At 41.2% G+C, this 12556-nt stretch overlaps 1 protein-coding gene across 2 annotated transcripts in view; it reads left to right on the forward strand.

Annotated features, from left to right (window-relative positions):
- CD2AP (CD2 associated protein) overlaps positions 1–12556 on the forward strand; it is a 75123-nt gene that overhangs the window by 13955 nt on the left and 48612 nt on the right. Inside the window, exon 2 of one of the 2 annotated variants that reach the window (XM_062489653.1) lies at positions 7916–8076. In XM_062489653.1, coding sequence (XP_062345637.1) covers positions 7916–8076 — 161 coding nt within the window. Of the gene's footprint in view, positions 1–7609; positions 8077–12556 lie in introns of those variants that run through there. The other variant, XM_062489652.1, reaches the window with a different exon arrangement.

Genomic DNA, 12556 nt, shown 5'->3' on the forward strand with positions numbered 1-12556 from the left:
GGAGGGCATTGTCCTGCTCTGCTCTCTGCTGGGGTGGCCTCACCTTGAATGTTGTGCAGTTATGGATACCACGGTGTAAAAAAGATACAAAACTATTGGAGAGTATCCAAAGGAGGGCAGCCAAGATGGTGAAGGCTCCGGAGAAGAAATCCTTATGAGGTCATTTGGCCTGTTCAGCCTGGAGAAAGAAGAGAGTGAGGGGGCACCTCACTGTGGTCTACAGCTTCCTCATGAGGAGAAGAGGGAGATCAGACATGGATCTCTGCTCTGTGGCGACCAGAATGGCCTGAAGTTGTGTCAGGGAAGGTTTAGGTTGGATATTAGAAAAAATTATTTCTTCACCCAAAGGGTGGCTGGGCACTGGAGCAGGCTCCCCAGGGAAGGGGTCACAGCACCAGCCTGACAGAGTTGAATAAGTTTTTGGGCATTGCTCTCGGGCACAGGGTGTTGTGACTCTTGGGGATGGTGCTGTGCAGGGCCAGGAGCTGGACTCAATGATCCTTGTGGGTCTCTTGCAACTCAGCATGTTCTGTGATTAATTTGATGTTGGCTCAGGTGAGGAATGGTGCTCTGACTGGTCTGCCCATGTGCTGAGGAAGTGGAAAGGGGCTTGTTGGGAATTTAGCCTGACTGCAACAGAGTGCCTGATTGCTCTCACTCATCTAATGTGGCTTTAAACCTGCTGAGCCTTCTGAAATGGGGTGTGTTGAAGAGAGAGTGAGCTCATACTCACTTCAACATGAAGTTGCTTTAAACAGAGCAAATCCTGTTGGCATCTGAGCTGAGTCCCCACTGGGTGACAGCAGGGTGTTTGTGTTGCTTCCAGAGAGTGGGTGGACTTAGCTGAGCTGGTTTTATGTAGAACCAGCTTGGGTCCAACGTTGTGTGTTTGTATGTATTAGAGACATCTTTAGTGCTTGAAAGGATTATTTGCTTGCCCAGCAACCTGAACTAATAAATTGTACAGATTTAGGTTCTCTGTCTTTGAAATAATCTGTGACTGGAATAAACAGCTTACAGCAAATTGGGAATTAATTGTGTATGCTTAAAAGAACACATACACGGAATGGCATGGAAGCATTTTTATTTCATTGGCATTATGTTGTATTATAATAAACTAATAATTCTCATGGCTCTGGCCATTTTGCTTAAAATAAGACCATAAGTCATATTTGAATAAATGGGGTCAGCATTATCTTAAACTGCAGAGAACCTCCTCTGCCCTATCCCTTCCTTGTGGCAACAGAATTTGCTTGGCTGGCACACGGGATCAAAGTTTCAGGAGCAGGAGGAGGTGTGACTGCTTTGGTACAGAGCTGTTTGGGCTAGACTGGTGTGGCTCCCTTGGGAGGAGGCACAGGTAGAAATGGCTCTGCCATGTGTCACTGCTGCTCCAGGGGCTGTACAGGAGGCACCCGGCCTCCTCCTGAGCTACTGAGAAGGCAAAACATCCCATTGGTGATGTTTAACGATTGCAGTAGCCCTTGTGATGCAACTGCTTGCTAGTCCTCCTCGTGGAATGTGAGTGTGATGGCTCTGAGTGGCTCAGCTCAGTGAAGTGTCTGCTCTTCAGTGTGGTGTGGCTCAAAACTAGTGACTGTACTGTTAAATATGTGTGGACTGCACGGTCTTCATTAGCTAATTACATTTGTTCAGTTTCTTAATAGCATGGAACTGCATCCTTGCTATCAGAGTTGACAGGAATTCAGTGGCCTTGTATCAATAATGTGTTATGTTAGGATGTGGTTTCATGGCAGTTACTGGCTTTGAGCGAAGCAGCAAGTGGTGAGGGGCAAGATCAGTGGATCTGTAGGGGGAAATTGCTTGTGTGAGGGACCATATGCAGATTCCAAGTTTTGGACATTTTTGTATCATTGTAGTTTTAGTCTTGTTCCATGGACATAATGCACATTAATATTTAACAGGCATTAAGTGTGTTCCTGGGTATAGTTTCAATGAAAATTCCAGATTACTTTTGGATTGTCCATCTTTTAGGATTGTTCCTGACTGAACTGAACCACCAGAAAGAAGGGTGGTTTGGATCTTTGCTGAGCAGTGTGCTCCTGATCTGGGCTGTAACAGGGATGTAGGGGTTGTTCTGAGGTGTGTTTGAAGCAGTCCTGTGTCTGACCCTGCAGTGAGACATCTTAAGGAGATAAACTTGCAGAAAGTTGTCACTACAAACTTTCTCTTGGGCTGTTTTCTTTATCTGATTCACCAGTATTACAAATAACTGCTAACTTAAGCAGAGAGCAGGGGGAAGGGACCAGTGAATGCACATAGAAGAAAGCATGGAATCACAACATCCTCAGGTTAAACCATCTTGGAAAAACAACTTCTTGTGTTTCCCAGTCTCTGTTGGTGATGTAGCTTTATGTGGCACCATGAGAAGGAAGTAGGAAATACTGAATGTTTCCATCTGTTCAAGGTTCAGTCCCTCCACTGCCTCTCAGTTGGATGGTTATTGGGGTGTGAAAAGAAGGGAAGGACTTTTGCACCAGAACAGTTCTCAGAGTGGTTTCAGTGATACTGGGAAATGTGGAGCACTCCCCTACTCAGGTTGAGGAAGATACCACGTTTGTATCCCAAAGGAATACTTGGCTCTTTGGGCAACTGGTTGTTCTGGTCATTTGTAATCAGGAGTGTGAAGCCTGGAGGAAGCCTGGCTGCAGAGCAGCGGGAACTCTTGGCCAGGAGGGATTTGTCTTTGGTCCCCAAAACCTGGTGCTCACCTTGTGCATGTGTCTTTACAGGTGAGCTTTGTAGACAAAACTCGCAGTGGGAACAGAAACCAGAATTTTAAGGGCAGTGGGAAGTCTGACAGGCATTTCTGTTTAACCATCTGGGTTGTCATCAGTGACTCAGATCAGGGTGACAGGAAGTTACATGGTATTGAAAGTGGAAAGAAAACATTCTTATAACCACTACTTTTGTTTAACACTTACAGAGGTGTTTTCATTGTTCAACATTTAAACACCTGAGCTACTTTTTCAGTTCTAAGGTCTGTCTTAAATGGCTGAACATTAGTATTAAATCAGCTGGAATTTCTATTGCTCATAAATGGTAGAAACATCTTTGTGGGAAAGCAGTTGGAAGGATCATTCTCCTTAAGTTCAGCACCTGATTTTGAAGTAGTTGTGAAGAAAAGTATTTAAAAGGGTAATTGTGTCCTCTCTGGTCTTTTGTCTCTAGTGTAAACTTGGTCTGCTATAAAATGAAATGCCTTTGTAACTCTATTAATACATAACAGCAAAATTGTTAGGCTTTGTTTTGTAGGAGACTGAACTTTGGAGATTTAACGTGATAAACATACAAGTGGAAATAACAGTACTAATGAAGTTTGTTTTAGGTATCTAGCAACTGTCTGTTGTGATAAATTGGAAATGCAAAAGTTCAGTTTCTAGGGTAACTGCAGTTCTGCTGGCAAGTTGTTCTGGAGGTCACATGACCTTCCAGGGTTGGTATTCCAATAAATAACTTTGAACTGGACTGAAACCTGCCTGAAGAGCCCTTTATGGAATCCTGCAGCAATTCTTGCTGCTTCACTTTGGGCTCTGTCCCTCCAGGTCTGCAGCAAGTTTCAGCAAGGCTTCCCAGAATATGCCAGGATTTCAGTTATCTGATGAATCCCTCTCCCCTCTTAAAAAAAAAAAAAAGTGTAAGCTATTAGTATGTTTTTCATGGGATTTATTTTAAATCTGGTTTGTGTTTTTTTTTTTTTTTTTTTTTGCTACTACAGAAAGGTCCCTGGGCTCTGCCAGCGTTGTAATACCCTAAACAAAGTACTAAGAATGTGAAATTGTGCTCTTTGCTGAATGAGTGTCTGTTTCTATTGAAGCTACAGGCATGCTAGAGTTTTGATATATTTTCCTCTCTTCCTTGATTTATGTTTTGATTTCTGTTTTAGGGGTACCAGAGGGCCTTAGTTGCCTCTAATAGGCAATTTTGGAAAAAGTCTGAGTAGCTGAAGGCATCCTTTGTGTAAAATCAGTGAAGATGAGTATAATGTGGCCATGCTTGTTGGGAGACTTGGCCTCTGCCTTGGCACTGGGATGTGGTTGGCAGAAGAGCTGGTTGTGTAAGGTTTGGACCCCTGGGGAGTCCAGCTGTGCCAGCAGTGATTGAATGCCTGGTGCAGGCATTGTTGTTGTCTTGGCTGACAGTGGGAGCTATTTTCTCAGAGGTGTTGGGTAGGACACTTTGTGCTGTGGGGAATAAAGTAGTTCTGTAGCTGCTGACTGGCTTTGATGTGTTTGGTTTGTTTTATCACAGAATCAGGTTGGAAAAGACCTGAGATCATCAAATCCAACCTAAGACCAAACACCATCATGTCACCCAGACCATGGCACCAATTGCCGCATCCAATGTTCCCTTAAACACCTCCCTGGGCTGTGCATTCCAATGTCTGATCACTCTTTTTACCCTTTTGTGAAGATTTTATTCCTAATGTCCAACTGCTTGTTACATTCTTGTTTTGTTAATAAGGTTGTCATCTTACTAGAGAGCAAGATCTGAACAGACCCTCTCCCTCCCACAGAGCCATCTTCCTCCCAAGATATCCAGTCAATAATTGTTTTTGTAGCTCTGTTGATTTTAATCAGTCAGTTACCCCTGAAAATGGGTCAGAACCTTCAAAAAACACCATCTGGTAGGTTTCCTGAGTGTGCTGGAAAGCTGTCATGGCTGGATGACAGACTGTGTTTATATATGTTTAAGAGATATTTGTTTGGTTTCATTTTGTCCCACTGCCTCTTGTGTTTTCATTGAGTATTGCTTGGTCTTTTCCACACCCTGATCAATGAGGTATCCCTGAGACTCTTCCCAGCCCTTTCAGCCGTTCCTGTATGCAGCTACTGTGAAAACTCAGGAGAAAGTTGTCTGCCCCTCTCAGGTGAACCTTAGTATTCCTGGATGTGCTAGAAAAGCACAGTAAACCTCACAGTGTTCTTGCTTAAGCCCAAGACTATTTTTTCATTTGAAACTTGATGATTACGGACTTCAAGCTACAGTTAATCGATCTGAGTGGAGTTTGAAATGGAGAAAGAGTAAAAAGCAGAAGGGAGATAAAAAAGGAGGGTTTGATAGCTTGTGTTGTTGAGGTATTCTGCTGCACTTTCTACCAGTTGAGAATTTAAAAAAAAAAAATTGACCAGCTTATATTACTGGAGTCCACCTTATTGCTGACTGATTGCAGTGTATCTGTTCTTGAGTAAAGCTTTGAAGTGAGAACCTGAAGCATTCAGAACTAGTACAACCATTAAGAAGTGTAACCAGTAAACTAATGTAATTTCTAGTTAGTGTTTTTACAAGGAGTTGTGATTCCTTAAAAACATTTTCTGTCATTGCTGGACTCTTGTTTTTACTAGGGTAAATATCATTTACTTTAGGATGTTTCAGAGATTTATTTAATCTGGACAGTTTTGGCAGTACAGATGTCTCTTGCCCATCACCTGGATGATTCAATTAGTGCTGCATGCTAATATTGAAAAGCAAAACTTCTAAGTGTTCTTCTTGAGGACCATGTAGTAGCAAGACATGGGATGTGTAGATCCTTACTGTTCCTCTGCCATCATATGAAAAAAATCAATGGGATGAAAGTGTCTGAACATTCTCCATGGTCCCTTCCCCTTTACAGACAAGGCAATTCACATCTGGTTTGTCTGTGTATCCATGAGAGCAAGGGTGTCTTTGGGTGTCACTGACAAATACAAGAGGAAATTCAGCACCTAAATTTCAAGTGAAAGAAGCTGATGTTTGTTTACTGCAATTTGGAACATAAAGACATGTGGATGATGACTGGGAGTTTGTTCAGGTTCTCTCTTTGTTGGCATGACTGAGTCTGTGTTTTGTAGTCTGGAAAGGTGACCAAATGAATGTGCTGTGCATTTCAAACACAAATACAGAAACGTTCTCCCAAGGTAATAAGCTTTCAATAGAATTGGTTCATGTTGACACAGTGTGGGTGTGATTATCTACTGCTGCTGTGGAAAAAGGACCAGGTGTTTGGCAGTTCAAGTCACTGCTATGAGCATTTGCCATGACTGACGCTGTTCTGATCCATTTTCCATGCTTAGCTTTATAAAGCTGTCCAATAGTGTGTTTATTGAAATATGCTACCTGCTAATGTGCTTCAAAACAGTGTATCATGAGAGAAATATGTAACATGGATATTTCTTAACATTTTTCTAGGTGTGTAGGTTTCCAGAATGGCTGGGTTGAGTTGGTTGGAAGGTGATGTTTTCATTTCCAGACTCTTAGGTGATGAATGACTGTTGTCCTTATGATTTGTGACTGCCAGAATTTCCTGTATGTTTGGCAGTATTTTATGTCAGCCACTCAAAAGACAATTCCATGCAGAACCAAGACAGGACTACTCTGCTTGCTGCAGGCAATAATGGGGGAATATGATGCTTTGAAACAAACTTAGAGAGTACATTTGGCAAAAATAAACGTCTACAGTACAAAAAGTGTGTGCTAAAAGTTCCAGGTGCGTATGGCAGGTAACTCTGGTGATGACTTCTGTTCATTAAGAGGGTAACTTTTTTTTTCCCTTAAAGGAAGAAAGCAAAATTAAGTCTTCACATTTATGTCTACTGGTTCCTTTGTTAATGGGTGCATTCAGAAAATAGTTTGTGAGACATATAATTCAAGCATCTCTTGCATTCATGGCACCATCAAGCAGTTCTGTTTTTTGCTAAGGGGTTTCTGGCTTCATCCATAGACAGCAGAGGGATAAAGGCTTAATTGCAATCACTGCAGCTGCACTTGTAATTAAAACTGCCCACAGATCAGAATTACACATTGGTTTAATGCTGCTGTAAGTTCAGTGACAAGGAAATAAATGCTTCTTACCATTTGATTCCTTCATATTTTAATTAATTGTTGGGTATTATTGTGCACAGATAAAATAGATTAACCTGGGAAAAATACCTTCTACAACCATTCAGGATTTCTGTCTTTTAACCTTGTTGTGCTCTTATGCATTGTGATCTGCAGAGGAGAGGAGGTTTCAGTGAGGACAGTGTTTTAACATTTGGCAGTGCCTAGGTATTTGACTGAATTTGAGTGAGAGGGAAGATTATTTAATTGCTGCAGGTTTGTGGAAATTTCAGGCATTAACAGAATTTCTTGATGGACAAATGGTTCTTTATTGCCAAACAAGTCTTAAGCTGTCAGTGAGCAACTTTAATGGATCTTGTGCAACAGGTGGACAAATACGTGAATACACTGCTCCTCAGAGTAAACTCAGTTGTATCAAAAGTAAAGCTCACTTGCTTATTCTACTTCATACAAACCAAATGACTCTGAAGGAAGGTGCTTTTTACATATTTGCAATTTCAGCTGTATGATCTTATCAATTACACACCTTCTGGCTGTATTGTATTTCTTGGATGAACCCTGCAGAAATTCTGCATGTGCAGCAATTAGATTTTTGCAAACATAGCAGCAGGCTCAAGTGTGAGACTTGACTTAAAGCATTGAAAGTATGTACCATACACACAGTGTCAGATTCTTGGCCACAAATGGGCACTGAGTAAGAAGTGCTTGCCCTGTGGGCAGTGAATCATAATTGGTAAATCTTCAGCTGGAACTCAGTGGGGAAAAAAATCATTGCAAGCAATTCCTTCCACCAGGCATGAACAAAAACCTATCCACCACCATCAAAATGCAACCTGGTATCATATTTCTAAATTTACATTATTCTAATAGATGACTGTCCAATTGTTTCTCCCTCTCAAAAATACATGGGAATGCCACAGTTCACAAATGAGCATTGCTGTGAGGGAAACGTTTGTTGTTAGCAGTCATTGTAAGGTTTGCCTTTGGAATGTACGTGGCTTTCAAGTTACATTTCCCAGTCATTTCCCAGTCTGGGTTGTATTCATTGTGCTTTTTTTTTTTTTTTACTTTTTAGTGGACTATATTGTGGAATATGACTATGATGCAGTGCATGATGATGAGTTAACAATCCGAGTTGGGGAAATCATCAGGAATGTGAAAAAACTGGAAGAAGAAGGATGGTTGGAAGGGGAGTTAAATGGCAGAAGGGGCATGTTCCCTGACAATTTTGTTAAGGTGAGTTTTCTTCATTGGCTTGATTTTACTGTGATGGTATGGCTGGGTCATTGTTACTGAAATTGTTGGAATACACAGCAGCTCTATTTGTAACAGGATGATTTTTTTCAATGGGAAGACATTCAAGGTGCTGACATATTCAAAATATGCTTTTGAAGACTTTTGTAAATTTTTCTGCTGTCTATTCTTACTTTAGCATTTATTTTGGTCTGTACCCTTGCATTATGTGTTCTGTGTCACTCTGACTTCTGCATTGCACCAAGTTGTCTGTAGCCATGCTTACCTGCTTTAGTGGGATGAACTGATTAAAAAAAAACCCAGAATATAAAAAAACCCCTCAACCTACCTCTGTAGAAGACATCCAGTCATGAGAGACTTGGGAAAGTGGGGTCACAGCTCAGTCAGCTCATCTGTAATGAAAAACTGCATCCTTAGGCTGTGCTGAAGTGGGTTCTTTAGCCTGGGTCAAGCTGCTGTATTGGAAGGGGCAATTCAGCTTTATCCTGCTGCTGACACTGCCCTTTCTGTGACTCTGCAAACTCCTTGGTGTAACACTTGCATATAGTCCAAGTGAATGTAGATATTCCTGCCCCTTTTGGAGTGAAATGAATTCCCTGCAAACCAGAACTATTCAGTGTATCTTACTGTGATACTTTCATGTTGTAAGACCTAAGGGGATATTGGTCCAGTGCTATAAACACTTTTTTACGCTTGCTCATTTTAAATTAGGCAATTTTTCTGATAAGTTGAAAAAGAAAAATTATTCTTTTCTGATTTACTGTGAAGGGTGTCAAGATTTTCCTTTTAAAACTGATGGGAACAATCCAGTTGTTCTCTGAGAGGGTCTCTTACCCAGGAAAGTTTGTGTGAATGCTTTTCACTCGTCTAACATTTTCGAGTTGTTGGTAGTTCAGTTCAAAGTAATTTTTGGGTTTTGAGTTCTGTGTAAATTGACCTCAAATAGTGTTTTGCTGATTATTGTGTTGAAGTTCTTAATTAGCTCTCAAGTGCTGTGTAGGAAGAAAGCATCAGACTCGGTTCTTTGCTGGTTTGTGTGTCATCAATTTGTCCTGCTGAAGAACAAAGTCAGATGTGACATGTTTCTGTGTTAATTACCATCCTTGTTGGGTGTTTTCTTGCCCTTCTGCAGCTGTGGCTTTTATAAACTTTGTTTAAAATTATTTCCATCCTGGCATCTCAGCTGCAGGTATTTTTAACTTTCCAGCTGTTCATATGTGCATGGCATGGTTGGATGTCCTGAATTACAGGGGACAGTTTTGTAGAAGGTGTAGGGGTTTGGAGAAGTAGAAGGGAAGTTGTGTAGAAGAAAGTTATCACTTTTGTTTCATGACAGCAGGGCTAACTTGCCTTCCTGGTGCTGGAGCTGAGTGCATTTATGAGGCTGATCTTCGGAACTTTTCTTCAAGATGGTTCAGTTTAGGCTGGAAGGCTGTCATGCAGTGGTGAGATCATGGGAAAGCATTCATTGTTAGGGAGGTGAAAGTTGTGTTTTTTCTTCGTGGTCAATTTGATTCTAATTTCTTTGTAAAAGTTAATTTACAGGTAGTGATGGTTTGAGAGGCTATTTGGCTATTTCTGGGAAAGCTGTTCCAAAAAAGTGTTTTGGTGGTGGGTTTTTTTTTTTTGTGCCTCCTCCTAAACCATTCTCATTTGCTGCTGTAGTAGGTTGTTGGATCGTGCTGCAGGATCTATGGGATGCTGCTATGACCAGACTGCTGCAAGTACCAAGCCTCAGCAACTAAACTCGGATGTCCTTTCTTGGCCTGGTGTGCTGTTAACACCTGCAAGGTGTGGGTGACCTGCTGGAGGGAGGTGGAAATGAGCTCAAGCAGGGCTGGACTTTGGCCTTGTGAATGAGGAAAGTCCCTTGAGAACTGGATTTATTTATTTGTTTGCTGCTGAGAGCAACCACCAGCACTGGGAGTGGTAAGAATAGTGAGGATGCTAACAAGGGATGAGCATTAAGAGTTGAACTGTGGCCAGGATATAGCCTCTCCATGCAGACTATGGATTGTTAATATAATTTGTGCTGATCTGGAAAAGATGAATGTTTGAAGCTGAAAGAGTGTGTGTTATCCACTGGATTTGCCTTCATGTGTTAAATTTAAAAATGTAATAAATGTAACAGGTTAAACTGGGTGAAGATAAACATGTTTTATTTTTCAAATTTTAGACATTGTTAGAGAAGATAAATTCTTTTTTAAAGAGGAAATAAAAACCTTTGATTTTCATCAACTGAAAGAGAATTGGGAGGAAGGTGCTAATTCCAGCTAGTTTGTTTTTGCTAATTTTGTTGGTTTGTCTCTTCTTCATCCTGTGTGAGGGCAGGAAAAGAGCTTGTTGCCTTGATGCCAGCTGCAAGCTGTCCTTGTCTGTCGGGCAGCACAAGGCTGCTTCTTGCCTGTTTGAGGGACGAGCAAAATGTGGACAGGAGGATTATTGCAGCATGCTGCCTGAATATGTTGGATGCCCTACATTCAGACCATATCCTCTCTTCTAAAGCAGATCAGTCCCCTTCTGTTCCCTCCTTCTGGGCTCTGCCCATACATTGGGTTTACTGACATTTTATGCCACTTCTCATGCTTTGATAAATGCATCTTTTCTGTTTGAAGTATGACTAAGTGCTGTCAGTTTCATTTTGGGTTGTTAAAGCACGAAATAACTCTTTGATTAAGTCTTCCTTTTGCATCTCAAGTCTTCTAAATATTACAAAGTAATTTTAAATTGTGGTAGTAGGCTTGTTTCGTGTAGTGGTAGCAGTTGGTGTCAGAAGTGCAGCAGAAGAAGCTGAGACTGTGTTTTTAATTGGGTTATTTTGTTGTATAGTGTGGGTGAGCTAAGCACTATGTGACTTTGAAACATTGCTACAGAGAAGGGAATTTATGGAAGCTTCCTGTGGAAACTGATGCAATGCTGATGCTTGATATCTTATCATCTGGTAACGTTTTGGCTGGGTTTTACTGGCTTCTACCCAAGCCTTTTGCATATTGCTGGGTACATCCTGGAGCATGATCAGAGGTTGGTGATGTCTGGTTCCTGGTGCCAGCTGAGACCAGGCTGTTTTCTGTGAGCCCATCACTTGGTGGGTTAGTGAGCAGTCTGAGATGGTCTGTCCCAAAAGGTGCAGTTCTTGGTGCTGACTTCTACTTGCATCATTCTGCTTTAAAAGAAAGAGAACAGGTATACTCAGTTAAGGGGAGCTCCATAAAGCCTCTGGAATATCCTTAGATATACTATGCAGTGCCATTGTGTGGGGAGTGGGAGGTGTTGTAAAGGTTTGGTGTGTGGGATGTCCAAAGTAGTCCTAAAACCAGAAGATGGTGGTAAATGTACAGTTGAATACAAATAGTTTAAAAAAAAAAGTGCCAGCAGTTGCACAGCCTACTTGTAAAGCTCATTTCCTTGAATTTACTTTTCAGTGCTGCAGCTTCTTAAAGATGTTCTGCTTGTATTGCAGAGTTGGATTTTGGAATGCACGCATATCCAGTGTTATTAACGAAACCTGGTGTGAAATTCCTGTTTGAACTGTGTGCATATCCTCTTTGAGTGGAGTTGAATTAGGTTTCTTGTTTCTGACATTGTTATTGCCATTTTTCTGCTTCTTCCTGTATGGGCAATTTAAAATAAACAACTTCATAAATTCCTGAAAGGAATTAGCAATGGAACCAAGCAGACTCTTATTGTTTTCTTTGAGAGCAGCTTTTCCTTTCTAAAATCCATCATGGTGAAAAATGCGCACACTTCTGGTTTTTTTTCCAGTGTTATTTAGAGAAGTGTAGTAATGCTGTTAGATGGAATGTGTGAGGTTTTTGGAGGTATTAAGGTGTGTGGAATGTGGAAGACTTCTTGATTTTGGGTTGCGTTTTATTTCTCTTTGCTTCTAGACTTTATATAATAAACAGGAACAGTTCTCTGAAAGTAAAGATTAAGAGTCTGGGCCTCCCCTCCTTCAGGAAATCCTCCAGATGTCCCTTTCTCTGGCCCAATGACTCCTAACTCCTTTTTTTGTATTTACTTTGACAAGATGGACTAAGATTCATTTTTGTTGATTTATTTGAGTAGTTCTATTCACTCTCCAGACACCTTTTGTGTTGACAACTGAGAGTGATGATTTGGTGTTCATCCTTCTCCTTATTTTCTTAAGGTTTTTGACATTACATAGCTGTGAAAATTTTTTTAAGAACTGAAGTTCCTTGTTTTATTTCACTTACTGCTATCTTAGTTTTTTAAATAGCTGTATTGTGAGTAATAGGCTTTACATGGTAGTAAAACCAGTTTGATCATAAGCTCAAGGCAGTAACTTGGATGAGGGAGGAGCAGTGGATAGATTAATCAGTAGCTTTCATCAGCTAAGGCAGAGGAGCTTGCCAGCAGGCTCTGGGGACATTCTGGTGAGTGGGCTGGACACTTCTCCGAGCGAGTTTGGGACATGCAGCCCCTCAGCCTTGGAGCTGGTGCA

Source organism: Cinclus cinclus, chromosome 3, assembly GCF_963662255.1.
Source record: "Cinclus cinclus chromosome 3, bCinCin1.1, whole genome shotgun sequence".
NCBI classification, from domain to species: domain Eukaryota; kingdom Metazoa; phylum Chordata; class Aves; order Passeriformes; family Cinclidae; genus Cinclus; species Cinclus cinclus.